Source organism: Haliaeetus leucocephalus, unplaced genomic scaffold (assembly GCF_000737465.1).
Source record: "Haliaeetus leucocephalus isolate CR32 unplaced genomic scaffold, Haliaeetus_leucocephalus-4.0 Scaffold83, whole genome shotgun sequence".
NCBI lineage: Eukaryota > Metazoa > Chordata > Aves > Accipitriformes > Accipitridae > Haliaeetus > Haliaeetus leucocephalus.
In genome coordinates, this window is record NW_010972519.1 from 2,469,152 (window position 1) to 2,488,778 (window position 19,627).

General features: G+C 46.0%; 1 protein-coding gene across 1 annotated transcript in view; it reads right to left on the bottom strand.

The window, feature by feature from the left end:
* Positions 1-9,214: 9,214 nt before the first annotated feature.
* Positions 9,215-19,627, bottom strand: part of EEPD1 (endonuclease/exonuclease/phosphatase family domain containing 1) — a 65,904-nt gene continuing 55,491 nt past the window's right edge. The window contains exons 4-7 of the mRNA XM_010582638.1: positions 16,845-16,979; positions 15,452-15,584; positions 9,824-10,018; positions 9,215-9,715 (exon numbers count right to left, since the gene is read on the bottom strand). Of these exons, the coding sequence (XP_010580940.1) occupies positions 9,516-9,715; positions 9,824-10,018; positions 15,452-15,584; positions 16,845-16,979 (663 nt within the window). The 3' untranslated portion in view covers positions 9,215-9,515. The remainder of the gene's footprint in view (positions 9,716-9,823; positions 10,019-15,451; positions 15,585-16,844; positions 16,980-19,627) is intronic.

Genomic DNA, 19,627 nt, shown 5'->3' on the forward strand with positions numbered 1-19,627 from the left:
TCTCACAGGAGAGATCCCTGCCTTCCTCCAGTGACTTCTGCATAAGCAAAGTGCTTTTCCTCCTCCCCCAGTAGTAACATCTTATAATCTAAGTGTATGTACATAACATGTCCTTGAAATCACCCTGCTTTGTCACAAAATAGCATGCCTACAGCCTTTCATCCAACAGCCAGTTGACTCTTACCACTCTGTAGCCCTAAATGCTACTACAGCCTTTCTGCTTTACTCAAAAACCTGCATCACATTTTCTTCAAAGCAGTAGGTGCCACTGAACTTCTGTTCATTATTCTAGAAATAGATTTGCCTTGTGCAAGGGTTGGAGTCTGGAAGTGGTTGGTATCAAAGTAATACTTTAGCAATAGACGAATCTGTCAGCTTCTGGTTTTGGCATCAGATTCATTCTTCGTCCTTTGTAAAAGTGTTTCAAATTTTGAAGTGTAGCTTTTGTAAATTTTCCTGAATTTTTTTTTTCCCCACTGTGAAGAGGCTGGTTACTAAGTCATGATACCACAGTTCTGTAATAAAGTGTATGGACAGCAGTGGACGTGAGCTCATGTCACTACATAGTTCATGATGCCAATGATGATGACAGGCTTTCCTAGCAGTCTGGCTCAGTTGCTTTTCTGTGTATCCATGTCTCGCTACTTCTACATTACTCCTATACAGAAACCTAGTCAACACTGGAAAAGCCTCCCCGTTTCACCAGACCAATTTTAAAAGGCATTTTATACAACTTTTACAAATAAAGATAAATGAAAGAATGAGAGACTAGAGTACTGAAGTGTTACATTGTGTGGTGCGAGAGTGTTACTCTCTTTTGAGGGCATTGGCTCTACAGCTAGTTGGACATCCCAAGATGTGCACGGAAGAGATGGGCTTTCTGATGCAGTTTGAAAAACACCACTTGGGGTTGGAGTCATGAAGGCTCTGCTGAAGTCTTACATCGGGTACAGCTCCCTCTGCTCTGTCAGAAGGCCTGGCTGCTCATGAGGAAATTACACACCCTCCCTTTTTCTAGGACACAGTCTGAGGCATTGTCAGAGCCATTTTGCTGCGATGCATTTCTCAGCACCATCCATGCGGGAAATGGCAACTCCAAGTGCTCCGCTTTAACACTTTGATGCAGCCCCCCTCTTCCCTGCTGCTTCATTTCAGGGCTCTTTGTCCCCTCTCACATTATAAAATGTGCTTGCTTATCTCCAGGGAGTCCTGTCATCTCCTTATGGTTCAGCTCCCTCACATGTAAGTAAGGATAACAGTAAAGGGTTGTGGGTTCTTTTTAATGGAAATACTTTAAAAGTCATTAGCTAATCTGTCTTGCAAGATAGCTAAATATTATTGCATTACATTCCCCTTCCCTTGCTAGCCAGTTTGGAAAACTCAGCCTGAAATCTCCCCCCTCTGCAGGCTCCCAAATCACCACTCTTCTCCCTCACCTAGTGCATCTTAGATACCCCTTCTACAGCGTCAGCAGTGTGAAACACAATGCTTGAGCTTTGCTGGGCAGGTATATTTCAGTACTGAATAAACTTCACGTTTGTTATAGGTGATCTGCAGGACTACTGCAACTCTGAGATCCTTTTTCTGGCACTCGAGTGCTAGGCTTGTGAAGCTGGATGCCCTGCAAGCAGCTTCAGGAGCAACTGGAGCACCAAGGGTCTCGGTGATGCTCCTGCCTGCCTGGCGAGGTGGGAAAGCTGGAAATCATTTATGCTGGAAACCAGGATGGAAGTCTGACAACACACGAGTCAGGGTGGAAGTTGAGAGAGGCACTGTCTAAGGCAAGAAAAAAGCAAAAAGAAACAGCTGGAACAATTGGTTTTTTTTAGAGAAGTGTGCATTTAAAAGTGTCTTAATAATTTCCTAATATATTAGCACCAAATTAAGAAGTTCTTTGAGTTCTTTTCAGTATGCAGTTTAAAATGAGATTGTGTGTCTTTAATAATAGAGGGGAAAATCTATTTTGGCTTCTCTGAATAATTATGGACTTTTCACAACTGAAAGTCTATATTAGGTTAAAACCAGAAAAATCTGGATATTGAATTTTAAACCCATTCATTTACATTGATTCAATAATAAAAAGATGCCATCAGGATTACCCTTCAAGGCACGGCCATACCCTTCCTATTAAAGTTGTCTGAATTCACTTCTCATGGTGCTGCTGAAATATTTTTATCTTCCCCCCTCTGAGACACTTTATGCCCCTTTTCCTGAATAGTCTACGGACATGCAGGGCAAAGTACAGCATTATTTCAGCTCTTTAGATAATGAGGAAACCAAGGCTGAAGTTAGAACTACGCTGGCCACCATAGAGAGCAGGAAAGAACATGGAGGGAGACCACACAGTCAGGGCTCACGCAAGTGAGCAGGATTGGGGTGGATAGAGAGGGTTCTGAAGAGAAAAAAATGCCTAAGAAAATTCAGCGGCGGGAGAAACACGACTGGTGACACAGGAGCAGCTGGCTCCAGGCCACAGTGCTCCGCTCACGCCACAGGGTCAGAGCAGGGTGGATGCCTCCCCGCAGGGACCCTCTCCGCTGGCCTGTGTGATGCTATGGGGCTTCGGAGGAGAAACAGAGGGCACATGCCAACACCAGTCCCCCCACACAGCTAGTCTAATAGAGCAGAGCTGGGCTCACTTTCACGCCCTGTCCCAGCAATGCCCTGAAAACTGTGCTTGGAGGGTTTCATGTGTATACATTAGGGCCCAATTTCCATCTCACGCCACATCCCAAACAAGAGACCAGTCAGGCTGTCTCCTCCAGCTTACTTGCTTATTTTTCCTGCTTGGATTTTGTCCTGGTCTCTAACACTCATCCTTCAGGCTTTATTTAACCCCAGTCCTTCACCTTCCTTTTTATCTTAAGAATATATTCACTACCACATCGTCTATCTCTAAGCCTAGAAAGTAAGTCACTTCCACCCACTAAAAAAAATCCATACATGATCTATGAGTCACCTTCCTCTCCCCCCAGCAATATTTTAAAGCTGAGGTCCCCTGTATTTTTGACCTTTCTTTACAGCTTTCAGAAAAGAAGCTCTTCCAGGTTTGGGCAAGATTTGTCACCAGACACACAGGACCATGTGGAGAAGCCTCCAGCTGTGATTCACTTCTCCATCTGCTCTCTCACCTCCATCCTTCCTACTTTCCCAGCCCCTCTCTGCCCCACACTCCTCCGGCTCCCAGCATCCTTGCTTAGACATTTCTCCACCCTTCTCCTTAGGACCCTCCATGTTGCAGCTATGTCCTAGACCCATGTCACTTCAGGGAGCCCCTGTGCCGTTCCTGCCTGTCCGTTGGCATGCTCCCGCTATCTCCCCATTCCCTGTCTGTTTGCAATCTCTCACACATCCCCTCCACCCCCCCCAACCCCCGCAACTCTTTGAGGCTCCTTCATGGGTCCTCAGCTGTCCCAAGAGCAAAAGAAACATTTTTCCTTCTGTTTTGAAGTGAAAAAATGTGGTTAAGCATAGCTCTGGTCACACCTTCTTGATCCGGAGCCCTGCCTGTTACATTGCTACCTTCCTGCTGCAAACAGAAAGGAGCAATGGCAGGTCTCCAGCCTGGTGGGGCAGGCTTATTTCTAAGGATAAAGCAAAGCACTGTGCTACAAGCAGGTGTACTACTCTCTCAATCCCAGAGGTGACAGACAGGGAAAAGCACGGTGTGTATTAGCTGACCAGTATTGCCACCCTTTGGGTCTCCATATGCCTCCATACAACCCCCTGCCCCCGGCACAGGGCAGAAGGCAGGGAGGAAACCTATCACAAGTGCTTCTCCTCTGGCACCTTCCCGACCCAAGGGAGCACTTGGGTGGATGAGGACAGGGTGAAAAGTCCCTTTAAAGCAGCTGGGGAAACCTCACATGCAAAGGGGAAGAGCAGCATGACCACAAAATTACTAGGAAAATGAATAATAGTCCTACAGTTGAAAGGATCAGCTAAGATTCCCCCAAACGAGAGTATGCAAGAGTACCGAGGTGCCCAGCCAGGCACATGCTGTGAGTGATCTTTGTGGGTGCAGGCTGATAGCCTTGAGCAATAAGAGAAGGGGGACATAAAGTAACCACCCAGCTGCAATGCAGCCCCTCTTGTCTGCCAGCGTGCCAACGGATGAAGGAGGTGTGAAGGGATGGTCTGGAGAAGGAGGAGCTTCCTTGAAGGCCGCTGCCTACAAACTGGTGGGAAAATGCTCTGAGAGCTCAGTGCTGGTGCTCCTTGGGTCACCTCTTCACACAAAGTTTGAGCAATATTGCAATTCAGGTCAGTGCACATTCCATTTTATTTTCTGTTTAAACAAGGCCCCCTGTGCTTTCACATAGCTGATAAAAAGACACCTTTGGGTGTCCCTCAGGCTGGGAACATCTCATCATGCAGGGTTACGAGATGGCCAGCAGGATGGGTCATCAAAGGGCCACCCAGCCACATATTTCCTAAGTGTACATGTAACCCATGGGTACTCTGGACTAAGCCCTTCTAGCTACTTTGATTCTATGCAAGAGCTTTTTTACTTCTGGATACGGAAGTAAAGATTACTTAAAAACCTAAAAAACCCAACCAAACAAAAAGACTTTTGTTATCTTATGTTATAACCTGATGAGAAAAGGGTCTGCTTGGAATGTGCATGTGTCTTTATATTATATACTGTCCTATATACAAGTGGCCTCCCATAAGAGGCACCTGATCACAGAGTTGCAGCCTCCTGACATTACTTACAACCAAAGCAGTAACCTGCAGCAGCCAACACGTTGCCGGGAACAGCGAAAGGTTTGTAGCAACACCTCTGCAAGGGTGCCTGCCATTCCCTCCTACAAGGTATGTTCTCAGTCACTCCAAAGTTACAAGCTGTTAAACCTTATTATCTCCTAAAGTGCTTTAAGGGCAGGGAGGAAACCCAACCCAAACCCACAGGAATGAGCAGAGGAGCTGGTAAGTGGCCAAGGGCTCCATCTGCAATTGCGGTCACGTCCTGCTCTGCAGGACGTGGGACACAGTCCAGAAGCCCTGAGCGGCAACAGTGAGAGCTGTGCAGCCTGCTGGCAAGGTGCTTCAGTCGTGCCCCGAGAGCGGCAGATTCACAAAGAGTGGCTGCTGCACCTCTTCGGAGGATGAAAAAAGCTGCTGCAGGCTACTTTTCCCACTAGAGCCCTGCTTTGCAGTCAACGTGACTCCTTGCACGGGGAAGAACTTTGTGTTTTGCTTTGGAAAAACAAACACAAGCCTCCTAAGAAGTTTTTCCCATCTAGAAACTCTGTATGAAAAGTGTGAAATCTGGAAATTCAAAGGCCGGGAAATGCCTGCATGGCTTTGCCTTGCTTCCTGCAGCTAAGGAAAAGCCTGTAACCTAAATACCGGACATTTCCACCCAATTTCTGGGTACTTAAATATATGACCTGAAGTGCCCCCAGGGAACAGTAGCTGCTGCTCCAGCAGCTCAGCTTCCCATTGCATCCAGTTCCTGCCCATGGCCAGCCTGCTCCTTCAAGGCACCAGTTCTAAAATAAAAAAATCAACTTGTTCTCAAAAGGAGGCATTTAGATGTCTGGGAAAACCTTGAAATCCTCTGGGCTGACCCTTTTCTCTCGTTTTCTAGGAACACTGAGCCCTGATTCCCGCGAGGGCTCAAGAGCGCCAAGACCAAGGCTGGTTACCTTGTGTGATCAAGCTTCCACCCCTGCTGCACCAGGATTCATTCAACCCACTGCTGCCATGACCTGGTTCTGGATCTTAGAAGTTCATTTCCAGGACAGTTATTTAATTGTGTTTGCTCCTCAGAGGGTTTTAGCAGCTCTTCAAATTATTCCTCCTGTATTGCAACTCCTTTTTTTAGACGGTTTGCAGCACTGCTTGGTGCAACAACGCTGCAAAGCCAAGTGACCAAATGGACATTTGCCAAATAAATCCTCCTAAAAAGCCCACAGGGCACAGCAGAGCCTTTGCCCTGAAGCAAACAGGTCAGAGCAAATAGGAAAGGAGAATAATTTGGCTGTGAATATTTTAAAAGCCTTTACCATGGAGAGCAAAGAGAAGAGGCCAAACACCAGACATGGCCCTCTCAGCCTCGGCAAGCAGGGCACTGCTTTAAGCTTTTATTCCAGCAGGTGCTAAAAGGTAAAAGCTCAACTTGAAACTCATCCGTGCCCCACCAGGAAGGACAGAGCTCCCCTACAGAAGCCACCGCTGCAGGTCCTCACCAGCCACAGCCACCACAGGGACCATGGGCTGCGCATCAGCTGCCACCATGTCACCTGGCCAGGGGAGGTCCAAGGATGGCATATGTCAGGAGGAGGGAAGAGGCACCACTTTGTTGTAAGAAAGCAGCCAGGCTTCACATGCAGTGGGCAGGGAAGAGCTCCACCACCCCTTGCTGTGCACTGGTGAGCTGAATCGCCTTCCAGAAGTGACTATTCTTAAGAAAAAATAAACCTGGACCAAACCACTCTGTAGCTGTAAGTGATGTTACTTATGAAGCAGGACTCACCCTCCCAAAATTCGGGCTGCTGAGGGGAGCCCAAAACGTGCAATGTGTAGAGCCTGTATTAGGCCTTTTGCAAGAAAGGGTCACCGTTTCTGTGCTGCCTCCCTTGGCACTGCCAGGGCAATACAGCTACAGAAAGCTGGACTAGCCTAGCTTCTACTATAAGCATCTTGAAATAAAATTGCTATTCAGGTTTGCTTCTGCAGTCACAGGAGGAAGCCAGCCACCACTTCAGCTTCTGAAGCACCATAACATGACAAATGCTCTTGGGAACTCCAAAATCCATCAGACTCACAAACACCTCATCATCCTCCAAGGGTGTCACACACAAAAAGCAAAGCAAACTTTTTAAAACCAGTGAAACCATCAAGACATGCTGATTCCCAACATGAAGTAACCAAGCACATACCTCATACTGATGCTCCATACAAGGCAGAGATACCTGTAAGTATCAAACTCCTCTATCCTCCTTCCTCTGATCCTGTAGGACCCATCTTACTCCAAGGCATCTTTCTATTCACTAAATAATCACCTTTCCAGAGCTCCCCGTTTCCTCCCAGCAGGCTGGGCTGAGCAATCTCTGGGCTACACACCAGCCTCATTAACCTTCCCTACAACTCACACATGGGTTATGAGAGCAGTCCAGCTCATTTCCCCCACCGGCAGCCCATGCTAACAGGCAACTCATCCAAAGCAAGGGCCCCTCCTGCAACTGTGAGTGCTACTGCTTACTGACCACCACCTGCACAGGAGACTGCAGGTGCTTCTCTAGGCTTTGGTGCCTCGGCATTTATTTGCACCTGCAGCAGGTTAAATGGGATCTGGCCCTTTTGAGTTTCATTTCTAGAGCTATAAAGTCACTTCAGCCTCCAAACATATTTGTAGCAGGGAAACACTACCAAACACTAGTTGATACAAGAGTGTGAGTGTGTTCTTGGGAATTTTACTGCTGCTCACCTCATGTGGTATTCATTTGACTACGGCAACTCTGTTGCATCCTCACCTGTATTTTGCAGTGGTCCAGTCAGAGTTGCTTGGGGGATCTGGGGCTGCTCAAATTAAGGTGGGGGGGCAGCAAAATCGTGCCTGGTGGAAAAGGACAAGGCAGCAGCAAGGATGCAGAATGAAAGCTGGAGCCAAGCTCTCATGCTGGCTTCTTTAATGACCAGGGACAAGTGCCTGGACCTCCCATTTTCAACAGGGAATGCTGATCACATAAAGATAGATTTTTGGTCTGATGCTCTGAACACTTAGTCATTCACCTAACCTCTTGAAATGTCAGTGAAACCTCCCTCGGTCTGAGAGTCACACCCAGACTATTCCACCTTCCTCCAGGTTTAGTTTTGTGTATAGTCAGAAAAGCTGTTTGAAATATTCAACTGTGTGTGTTTGCATGTGAATTTATTCAGTTGTTGCTACCTGAAATGAGATGATTATTTCAGAATGTTAAAAGTAATGAAAAAGCTACAAGAATATGAGACTGTTTTGCTCTAAACCCCTCAGGTACAACATCTCCTTTGGTGTGGCACTGCTGTCAGGAGTAGTTTTCCCTTTATAGCCCAGTAAGTCATGCCAGAGAGCTTTCCTTTCCACTCAGCAGCAAAATGTGTGGTCATCTGCAGCCCGGAGCAGGCGGCGCTGGGCTAGCGGGCAGCTCAGCGCCTTTCACACTCAACCTATTTCTTTTGCAGATGCTGAATTGCTTTTTCCAGTCCTTAGATGTTTCCCTTCTAGGTCCCTGTTTATTAATTGCTACTTGAAAAATTTTATGTAGGTGGCAAATTTAATATTCCATCCCCAGCACTGTTGTGGCAGCTTGCTGACTGAAGTCCTCCCAGGACGTGCACAGAAACAAACCTCCTGAGAAGCAGACCCCATCCCTGCCATATGCACGATGACCATACGCTGTATTCAGACTCCCTGTTGTGATGCCTGGACCAGGCTTATGCTGCAAAGCAGCTCAGGAAAGTGATGCGTAACTGCCTGGTCTTCCAGAAGGAGAAATTGAAAACCCCTAAAAAAATCAAGGGGCAGAGGTTGGTGCAACACGTATGTCAGCCTTTGCTGTGATCACATGAATGTGGGCTTGTCTATAGACCTTCCACCAATGTATGACCTATTTCTCCCCGATTTGGAGACCTGCTCAGAACACCCGACTCCTAGACAAAGATTCAGGGCTACATCTCCTCTTTGATGCCAGCTGCAGGGCCAGAGGACAAGGGCTGTTCCTGCAAGATCCCCAACTGGGAACAAAACAAAGGGTATTGGAGAAGTAGATCAGGTTCTGCAGAGAGACAAGTCGGTGGTTTCCCAGCTCCTGAAGGCTAGTGTGCAGGAAAAAAACAACACTAAATGCTGCATGCCAAACAAAAAGCCAAAGCCAAGCTCCAGGAAGCCCTTCTGGAGCAAAATGCACCCTGCCAGGAGCATAAGGAGAGAGGAAGGGAAGGACAAGAGGTGCCCACATCCACATGGGGCTGCGGAGGAACAGGGACTCTCCAGGCTGAGCCAGAGGGACCACTCAGGCCTCATTTCAGGTCACGTAGGGACCAGCTCCGGCAGCTTTTGTGAGTGCTGAACGGCCTTTGCGACTTGCCAAGAATTTCCACGGTGTCTCTCTTTTTGGGGCCTCTCTTATTCCCTCAATTTACAAGGAGGCAAAGGAAAATAACCATCACTCCCACCTCACCCTCACAGCAAAGCCCTGCTCGTCTGCGTTTTCGCACAGATCCTGTACAGTATTAAAAGTACACTTTATTTTCTGTACAATTCTCATTCAAATCTCCAGGTGTGGAAATGTCCACTGTGTCCCCAGAAAAAAACTGCAGATTGCTCCGCTGCTGTGAGACACCCCACAACTGTCCAGGAGGGGCACAAAGCCAGGGCCACCAAAATCAAGTACTGATGCTTTCTAGGCGTGGGGAGGAGAGCGGGAGGGAGGGAGAGGGGGAGGCAGTCCTGCTCCACTGCTGAGCTGCGAGCGAACAGAGCCTTCGACTACTCCCTGGGGAGCAGAAGAGGCACCCTCAAGTTCACGTCATCGTTCGTGCTTAGCGTGGGAGTCGTTGCATTCAACCATCACCCCGTTCCCGTTCCTTGTCACCTCCTTCCTGTTCCAGTCCTTTTCCACATAAAATTCAGCAAGCACGGGGCAGTGATCCGAAGCCACCCCACCCCAGGACCAGTTATCGGGGATCCATGGGTTTGTAAGACCTTCTCGCACAACAGCCCAGTGGCCTGCATGAAAAAGAATCACAGAGAAAAAGATAAGTAATATTGCCCAAATTTGACACATGCCACTAACCTGATTAAAGGTTATATGACCTCACTAAAAAGCAACTCTACCTGTGAAAACCTTTTTCAAGCTCCGACTGATCCAGATGTTATCCAGTGACTTGGACCCTTGTGGGTTCTTTGTGCTGATGTTGGTGAAGGTGCTGGAAGGGACTAGGTGATGGAACTTCTCCTTCCTCAGGATGTCGTGATCATTGTTGTCCGGGGCCTGGTTAAAATCTCCAAGGATGATCACGTCTTTTTCTCCTAGAAAACAGAAAAAATAGAAATGAATGGGAGGAATAGACATCCATCACTTAAGTACAAGAGGGAGAGAGGATAAACGGGAGGAGGAAAAATACAAATACTGAGTAGCAAAGCTGACTTTACTCTGAACTCCTGAAAGAAATGCTGTTTAAAGCCTTTTTCTCTGGCTATTTACTCATGGCCATTCTGTCATGACAATAAAAAACAGCCAGTACACATTTCATTTTTTTAAATATTATCTCATTTATATTGGCATGCTTTGCTTGCTATTCACTGATAGTGACAAACTCAAAGACAAGCAGTTCTGGTCTTCGAGGTTTTTAGAGATCTGTGACTTTGTAAGCTTATTTTTTTCTTTTTCTGCGAGAAACACATGTTGGCTTTAACTTGTCCTGACATTGTCTTTCTATAGATTTGCTGTAAGAGTCAAGGACAATTTTGTGAGGATCCCAGGAAGACACAGCCTTATGCTGGTATATACCAGAGTCCCAAAAGTGCAGTGCTTGTTCTAACCCTCTGCATTTAAAAAATCCCAAGGAACAAGCCTGAGGAGCAGCCTGCAAGCCTGATGGCAGAAGATGAATTCACAAATCACACGGACACTGATTACAGCAGCTTTCCTTTGCCTGGCTGACTAAAGGGATACTGCTGAATTTGGGATGTCTTAGATTTTGTCTAGGGCTGAATTTTCAAAGAAACAAAGGGAATGACTTGAAATGCTGTCTTCATGTGAATAGAAAATGACCTCAGTCACATTTTATTTCCAACCCTAATGAAGTGAAAAAAGAAACTCTGGACCCTAATTTCATATCCACAATGTGTGCTCTCCCAGCTCCACAGCTGCAGACAGAGACATCCCAGCTGTGCACTGGGGTAAGAGGACAACGTATATGTCCCAGTGCCCATCTCAAACCACTGCCAGAAACGTCTGGCAAGAGAAACTCAAGAATGCTGATAGCTAATCAGAGACGTTGCTGCCTTACAGCTTGGTACTGGCGAAGAAGGAAGATGCTAAAAGGAGGCAAAAATTATCCCAAAGCTGACTTCAGAAAAGAGAACTACGAGAGTCTGTAAGCTTTTTCCTTCCTGGGATTGAAGTGTGGGAGGAGATGGGTTGGATGGACGGATTGCTCTACCATCCCTAGTGCTCATGAATAAACGTCCCGTTTGTGCTGTTGCTGCAGAGGTAGCTAGCCAGGAGAGGGAGTGCAAGTTCAACAACAAAATCTATTCCACTCCTGTCTTGCACTGCATGAGAAGATGAATTGGGAAAGGGCAGGAGAGCAGAGAGATTGATAGTGTACGACTTACAAATACTTCAAAACATGCTGCTTGCTAAGATGCAGAGGGGCGATGAAAAGATAGCGAAACATTTTGTGGTTTCTCTACCGTTTGCAAGTCACAGATAATACTGGAAAAGACACGAGGATTAAATATTATTCTATAAAGTGTTCATGACAGTGGCCTTTCCACCTTTAAAAGAAATAAAACCCCCAAATCTTAACCTGAGCTATTTTAAGCTCCATCAGAACCCAAAAGAAAAATCAGTGCTTGTCTAATGGGACAACAGCACTTTCTGGGAGCTGGCAGTTTTGCACGCATCTCATCGCAAAAACCCAAGACCACTCACTTGTCAGGACCGGGAAGCCTCAAATGTGACCACACCATCTCAGTCCTTCAGGACTAATGCTTGCTTAATGGCCGAGGGAGCACTTGGCTCCTTCCATGCTTTCAGCTCAGCCGTGTAGGTGGGGAAAGACCATTACAGAAACCACTGGAGCACATCCTTGGGGGCCGGAATCTTAACAGCAATATCTTGATCCCCCACAAAATATATATTCTATTCTATTCTAGTCTAGTCTAGTCTTAAAATACTTGCACTTCTTTTAGCAAATCCTCAAGCCTATTTCCCTTACATGAGAAATCTATGAAACAAACATACGAGTGAAAATTTTAACTGACTGCTCCATTCTGGACAGTTTAGAAATAGCAGAGGATAAAAGACCCAGCACCTGGACATGTGCTCAGCAGGAGGTAAGCAGTCAGCCTGAGGCAGGCCCAGGGAGGGAATCACTGTATTCTTCATCTGTTTAAACTTTTGCATGCAGAATAACTAAGCATAAAATCATAATGCAGTGTAAAGTTGATAGATGGAATAGGCTGGGGCATGTCAAAGAAGCTGAAACCCAACTTGCCATCGGGGAAGAAAAGGATTGCTTCTGGTCCCCTCTCACAGGAGCTTCTGGGACTCCCCATGACTGTGTAAGACTGGGCAAAAGGGCAGGCAACCCTGTGCTAAGCAGGAAAAGCAGGTAATGCCAATTTTCTAGATAACACCAACTTCATTTCTCCTTGTCCTGGCTCACTCTCAGCCCTGCTTCTGTATCTGCCAGCTCCTGTGACAGCAAAGCCATGCACAGCAGCACAGCAGTTTCATGTCTTGTCTGCCTCCTGAGACCCCGACGGACCTCAAGCAGCAGGAGGGAAGGAAGCAAACCTGCCTGGATCTTCCCAGGTGCGTGACTGTGCCTAATCAGTCGCACCTGGGTCCCTCAGCAGAGGCAGGGAGCAGAGCCACCACACAGTAGCTGCAGCTCTCAGGGGTCTCATGGATCAGCCCCAACAGCTCTTGGCCAAACTTAGCAAAAGGTCCAGAAGAATTCATGCCCTTGCCCAGAACAAGGGATGATAACTGATCAAAAACTGCAGTCACAATGTCCACAGTTACAATCAGATGGGGGGAAAAAAAGAAAATGGAGATAATGCTACTGGTGCTGTGATGTGATTTTCCTCTTTTGGATGAGACAAGAGTTTGAGACTGGCAGGACTCGCTCCTCCACCTCCTCGGGACTGGGCAGCCCAGCCCAGAGGCTCCTCAGCTGATGCGATCCGGTCCTCCTCCTCCCGCAGGACACATCAGCAAGCACTCCCTCACCGACCCAGCTTTTGCTGCAAAGGTCCCTCCCACAGACTACACTGTCCCACGAGGACCCAGAGCCTCTGTCTGGTGGGATGCAGTGGCAGACAGCCTCTGGCAGACAGGCACATGTCCCATTACCTCTCAGGTGTGCTCCCACGCTATCACGTTGAGACCCATCGGGCTCAAAGCAACCCTGCCCTTGTCAATGGAGAACTCTTTAGGTGAGGAAAAAAGTCCAGTCTGTTTCCAAACGCATCTGCAAATTCACTGAAGCACCAGCAACTTTTAGCAGTGTCTGTGGGTGGCTCTTGTCCAGCAAAGCAAAGCACTGCCTTAAATCAGCCCTGTGTCACAGCAGCTGAGCACCAGTATGCCAACACAATCAGCTGAGGGACTTTCGGTGCCTGCAGAAAGTCTGCAGTGTTGAAATCTGCTTTCCTGCAGGAACTGGGAAACCCTCCTTTGCTTCGTGGCAGTCCAAAGAGACACCTGTAGGATGCTCTCCCTGATTTCCACATGCCCCGAATGAGTCCCCTCTGAATTAAACAGACCCTTAAACCCCCACATAATTCCTGGAGAGAGTGAGAAGCAGGTGATGAGAAGGATGTGATGGTACATGGGCTGCTAAAAGGCTCCCTACCACGTCTTGAAGTTCTTCTAAGCCTAGTGCCTGATGCATGGGTAACCCGTGGAATACAGCCAAGCCAGATGGGAGAAGATGACTAAGCCAACACCCCGGTCCCTGGGTCCAAGCGCTACCAGTACACCAACACAGCATCTGTGTGCCACCCATGCTTATCACACTGAAGATGGAACAGGTGGAGTGCTTGAGAGAAGGCAGAAAGGCTGCTGCAGAGAGTTAGCTATGAGCAGCCAACAGCCACCGCATCTCTCCGGTACTGCCGAAAGGAAAAGAAAGAGGGGAAAAAAGGAACCAGTACCCACTGGTCTGATGGGAGAAATATAGGGATACTACTGCTCTGCATTACAGGAGACTGTGGACAGTAACCAAATTCCCTCAGATGCACATGTGCCCCTTTGTAAGAATGAAAGATATCAGAGTAGGTGTCTGTTAGCAAAATGGGAGCAGAAACACCAATTTACTGCAGTACCCACAGAAAAATCAGTCTTTACTACCCATATTTTATGGATTGATTTGGAAGAAATTGAAGGATGGCAGTAATTTTAAGCATGACATTGATTTTGGCAGGGTAATTCAGCGCTTCAAAGTAACACGTGTGCACTACCATTTGTTTAAGAAACACGACCTGCATCCCACAAGTTTGTGAAAGACTAAGCCAAGAACAAGCATGCTGCAGTAACGTGCCTACCATATGAAAATAAAAACATGAAATAAAGAAAAGCCCTAACACTGACAGTCTAAATTTAGATGCAGCGGAAATGCAACTCCGTTGATTTCGGAGGAGCTACACATTTATCTGTGTCTCAGTTCAGCCTTCGGGGATTAAACAAACAATCCTTTTGTTTACTTCCATCCTTTCCAATTTCAAGGTATGTGGACAAATACTTAAATCAGTAGCACTTAAAAATAGCTCTAAGTTCTTGCAGCTCAAAAGGAAAAACAACAGAACATGCATAAAACCTGCAAATACCTCTTGTGTTATACAAGAGGGATATTAATGCTTCCAACTGACCAACCTTGTGAAACTGGGCCAAGCTGAAAATCATCACGCATATAACCTTGTAACCTTTTTGCATCTTTGTTAAGTAGTAAATGAAGGGCTAGATTTTTCCATTCCTATAACAAAATCAGCAACATTTAGAACCTGAAATGTGCTGTTCTGCTTTGCAGGACATTGAATTTAATTTGCAAGCTTCAAAGAAAGAAGCAAATTCTCAGAAATGAGGTAAAGAAATTCAGCTAGCTATTACACTGCTCAAGTTCAGGTCTGAATTCTGGAGTCCCTCATCCTGGTGTAATCCCAGAGCGACTTACTTGAAAGCAACACAATTATCCTGCATATTACATCCAGGTACCAAAGCAGGATTTGGTTGCTGGTCTCTTTTCTCATTAGCAGCCATCTCCTGATTTGCACTGGGTTTTCCAAAGTGCTTCCAATTATCCAAAAGTAAATATATAGAATCTATTTATTTTGAAAAAAGCCATTAAGCTTTATTCTGATATCATGTAGGTGTCATTTCCACAAAACACTTAAAATAGGGTCTTTTTTTTTTTTTTTGTGGCTGAACTTGCTCTTACACTAGCATAAAATCAGAAGGAACTTCATTTGAAAAAATGGTGTCAAAGCCAGTAGGAGCCCCTGTGCTGTTTGTGTTAATTAGGAGAGACTATAAGACAACGAGCAGGGGAAAAGCACATTTGCCAGGCTAGGGATCACTCAAATTCAAATACCAGTAACGACATTGCGAAGCTGATGAGGATATTTGTGAAACCTGAACTGAGACAGATTTTATTATCTTTTTTAAATTCCTTTTGATTAGATAAGATGACCAGTGTGCACGTGATAGCTGGCAGGAAAAAAATGCCGAACCTTTCAGAGTCTCCTGCAAAGTCTGTGCAAAGGCTGCCAGTTTGTGGCTGTTGTGGTTCTTCCCGGTATTCTCTCCTGCTGAGGGTGACAAGGCCAGATGAAGGTTAACCAGCGTTAGATCATTCATCCCAACCTGGGGGAGGAAGGAGGAGAAATCAATGCCATGCAGAGAGGGCTCAGAAGGTCACAAAGCAAAACCACGTGCCGGTTCCCAGTACTTTCGCTAGTAGGTCTGGGTGACTAGGACTCACTTCACTATGTGTGTGGTGTGTTTTGGTTGGTCTTGGTTTTGGGAGGAAAAGGGGGAAGACATTTTGCAGCTCTGTTTGCAATAACCTGAAACCCTTTCAGTTCTGGGGAAACTGGTTTGCATAAGCAAACAGCTTCTTTCCACCATGGTTGCAGAAAGACGCTGCCTGCTTATGAAAATCAGTTTATGCAAAATGAGTTGTTAATAAGCTACAAATAACGTGGTCATTACATGGGCTAATTATGACTCTCTTGTGATTAGCTCTGGCCCACCACAGAGACTAACCAAGAAACTTAATGTACCTTGAAAGGGGCTGCTGGCTCCCTGCAATCTTCTGCTTACCTTCTGGGACTCACTTTGTCATGTGGCACAAGTAATACTTGCTCCTAATATTGACCTGTTTACATTATTAATGAATTAATATTAATTATCAATAATAATCACTTTATCTATAATTAATTTATTAATGCTTCTCTCGAAGCATTACCAGAGATGTCGAGTTCCCCAAACTGGACCCCTTCATAACAGCCTGTGCGGAGAAGGGGGCTGTATGCTCACTCAAGCACATGTACGAGAACAGTTTCCAAAATGCATGATTGTTCTTTGAGATGGGTTCAGCCTAGTGAAAAAGCTTTAAAATGGAAACATGTGAGAGATCAACCAGAGCCTCTCAGAAGTGCTGTGCCTTCTATGTTTATATATATCCATTTTGACTACACTTACCCATCTCCATTCACAATGTGTGGCAGTAACAAGAATCACAGCCCTGTGGCTGGCTGCTGCTGGATATGCACCTCGTTCTTGTTGTGTTAATTTAGTAAAAACAGAACAAGGTGACTGGTGACTTCTGTCACTCTCTCAGGGGCTGTGGATGCTACCAAAGATCCACCGACCCTCATGAGCCCGAATGCTGCCTTGCAGCAGGGTTTGCTCCCACAGGAGCATGGGAAAGGACTGACTCTGGTGATCTGCCATATGTATTAAGGCCCCCTAAGCGCCTTTCTATAATTAAGCCATGAGAGAGTGCTGAAGTGATGAGATGGGTTAGAACCTCATGCAAATTTTTATGTTGGAAGACTGTGTCTCTTTCCATCTTACCCAAATTTCTTTTAATAAAAGCTAAACTCTGCAAGGGACAGTTACCTTGAAATGTGCAAGATACGGGTGAGGATATGAGTGCTTCCCATTGCCATTAGTCTGTGCACTCTCCTGAGATGAGGCATCTTTCAGTTCAATGCCAGCTGTTGTATCCCAGAGGAAGCCGGAATATTCAAGTCCCTGGAATTAAAAAAAAGAGAAAAGCTAGTAGTAAGAAGGCAAAACCAAAACATTCTGCCCAAATGCAGCCCCCTAGATGAAACTTTCACCCGAAAGTTTCCGTACCACTGTTTCTGTTGGCAGTGGTGTACATCACTGCCAAAATATGCAGAGGCAGTGAAAGATGATGCAGGTTTATATCTGGGCCTGACGCCTGCTGAAGGCAGGAAGCGCAACTGACTGTGCCCAAGTGTAAAGGAGAAACAGCATCCTAGGCTATCGGTAGGACATCAAGAGAACGGTGAAAACACTTCTTTATCTCACCCTGGCCAAAACTCCCACCAGATGTGGGAGGAACCCTTCCTTATACAGGTGGAGCATGTTCAGGACCACCGCAGGGGTGAAAGATAAAGATGTCACCTCTTGTGCATGTGTTTGGGCTGATACAGTCCTCGCTTTCTCCTAGTCCAAGCAAGGCATTGGATTCTCCTGAGCGTGGTCAATAACATGGTAGTTTGTTACCCATAGGATTATTTGTCTAACCCTGAGCTCGGTACCTCGCGGTCTTACTCGGCGACTGCTAGGGCTTGCCGTAGATGATGCTGCGCACAGTTGTTCCTTCTCCCCACGCCATATGCCATCTCACAGACTTCTGTTGCCCACAAGCTAAAAATATCTGGGCTTCTTCCGTCTCTTGGCATGAAATCTGGTCTAGACCTCTCAGCCCTGTCAATCTTCTCTCTTCCAGCTCGAATGTTTCATGCTCAGCTCTCTGCTCTTTTCAGCTCTGTTTCTATCACCCTGCATGGGTTTTTTTGATTACTTCGGGATGTGGAATTGGCATTTTCAGAAAGCTGCCTGCCCCAGTCGCACCAGCAGCAGTATCTAATTCAAAGCCTGTCAGCCTCTCCTCCCATCACCCAGACACCATTTTCCTTGGTATCATTCAAACCTGCTTCCCTTAGCAAATCGTAGTTAAATCCATTGCAAGGAAGAGCTTTTTCCATTTCAGCTGAAATAAACAAGTGTTATCTGCTCTGCTGACTTCCCATGAGCCTTGAAAGAAAGTCTTAAGGTTGGCTAAAATCCTTTGGTAGCTCCTTTAGGTAACTCACCTTTAAAATACTGACAAAATTATTCCACCAGTTGGAAATCTAAGGTCTGAAAACTGCTATAAGAAAAGATGTGGAAGAATAAAACTGCTGTCAACAGCTGTTCACTATTTTTCCTGGCTCCAGATTTCACATTAACATGGTGGTCAAAAGTCATTGCTTGGTTGAAGGCCAAACGCCAGGGACATGTGGAAGCACGAGCCTGAAGCATCATCCACCATTTTGCATTATTTAGCCCTGTAGCATGTCCTGAGACCAGCTTGTGCCAAAGATGCTATATACTCAGGGTGACACTGTGTTCCTTCACTGTATTGCATTGGTGTACACAGTGTTCAAACTTGACAGACTCATTAACTAACCCAAGGGATAGAAGAGACTTTTTGGCTTAGTGGAGGGTTCTCCAGCACAGCCAGATTTCTGTTAAAGCAGCTAAAAGGAAGAGTCAGTAGGTAACATTTCTATTCTTAGCTTGGCCACAGACTTCTCCCATAATTTTGGGAACCATTCATCCTTACGTCCCTACCAGTAAAACAAGGTAGACGATGATTTTTATTTACTCAGCCCATAGTCAAAACTTTCATTGTTATCTTTGGAAATACAGCTCAAGAAAGAACTGACTCGAGACTCTGGATTTAACATAGAAACTCTGAGGCAATTATTAATAATTCTTGGGAAAAAAGAAAAAGTGGAGGGAACATCTTCAACAGCTTTGCACAACTTTTAAAATTCAGTGTTTTAATGATCTGGCCTAACAAGAGATCCCAAAGGAAAACTCCAGCCAGGAATAAAAATGTCCTGAAGGGGATTTGCACTCTGCATCAGAATTAAGTGTGAACTGTGTTAAACCTTGGACACATTCAGACCCTCCATCTCTATCTAGTGGTAGCTAGACTCCAATCCCTGTGCTGCTCAGGTGCTGGGTTTTGGGTTGGGGTTTGTGGTTTTTTTCCCTTATTCATGGGTTTTACTCAGAAGGGTAATAAAAGGAGGTGCACCTCCCAAAACATCAGTCCAAAAACAGTGAACGGTGATGCAACCCAATTTGGAAAAGCCAAATTAAGGAAACATGGATTCTAAACAGTGTGATTATGGGATACAACTGCAGCCACATATTTAATAATGACAGCGCTCACAAAAGATGAAGACAGCCTTATGTACTGCTAGGCACCATTCATTACATGACAGGTCTCGGTTCCTGCTTCTACCCCACAACAACATCCACGCTGCAATAACTGCATCATGAGAATGATCCCGTTCAGCAACAACAGGTTTGAGCCCGAGGAGGACCTTGCTCTGAAAACTCATTAGTGCCCTTAAAGGGAAAAAAGAGAGATTTCCCTTGGGAGAGGCTGCTTTTGGGCACTGTTAGTGGTGTCCAGCCCAATGTAGCTATACCTTGAATACTGTCAAGGGTAGCAGGTGCAGCTGTCACCATCTTATAAATTAGTACCTCGCTGCAGTACATACATATACTCCCATGGCAGAAGATGCTGCAGGGAAAAGCACAGTGCAGCACAGTGCAGATTTCAGACAGAGTCCACAGCATTTTAAACACCT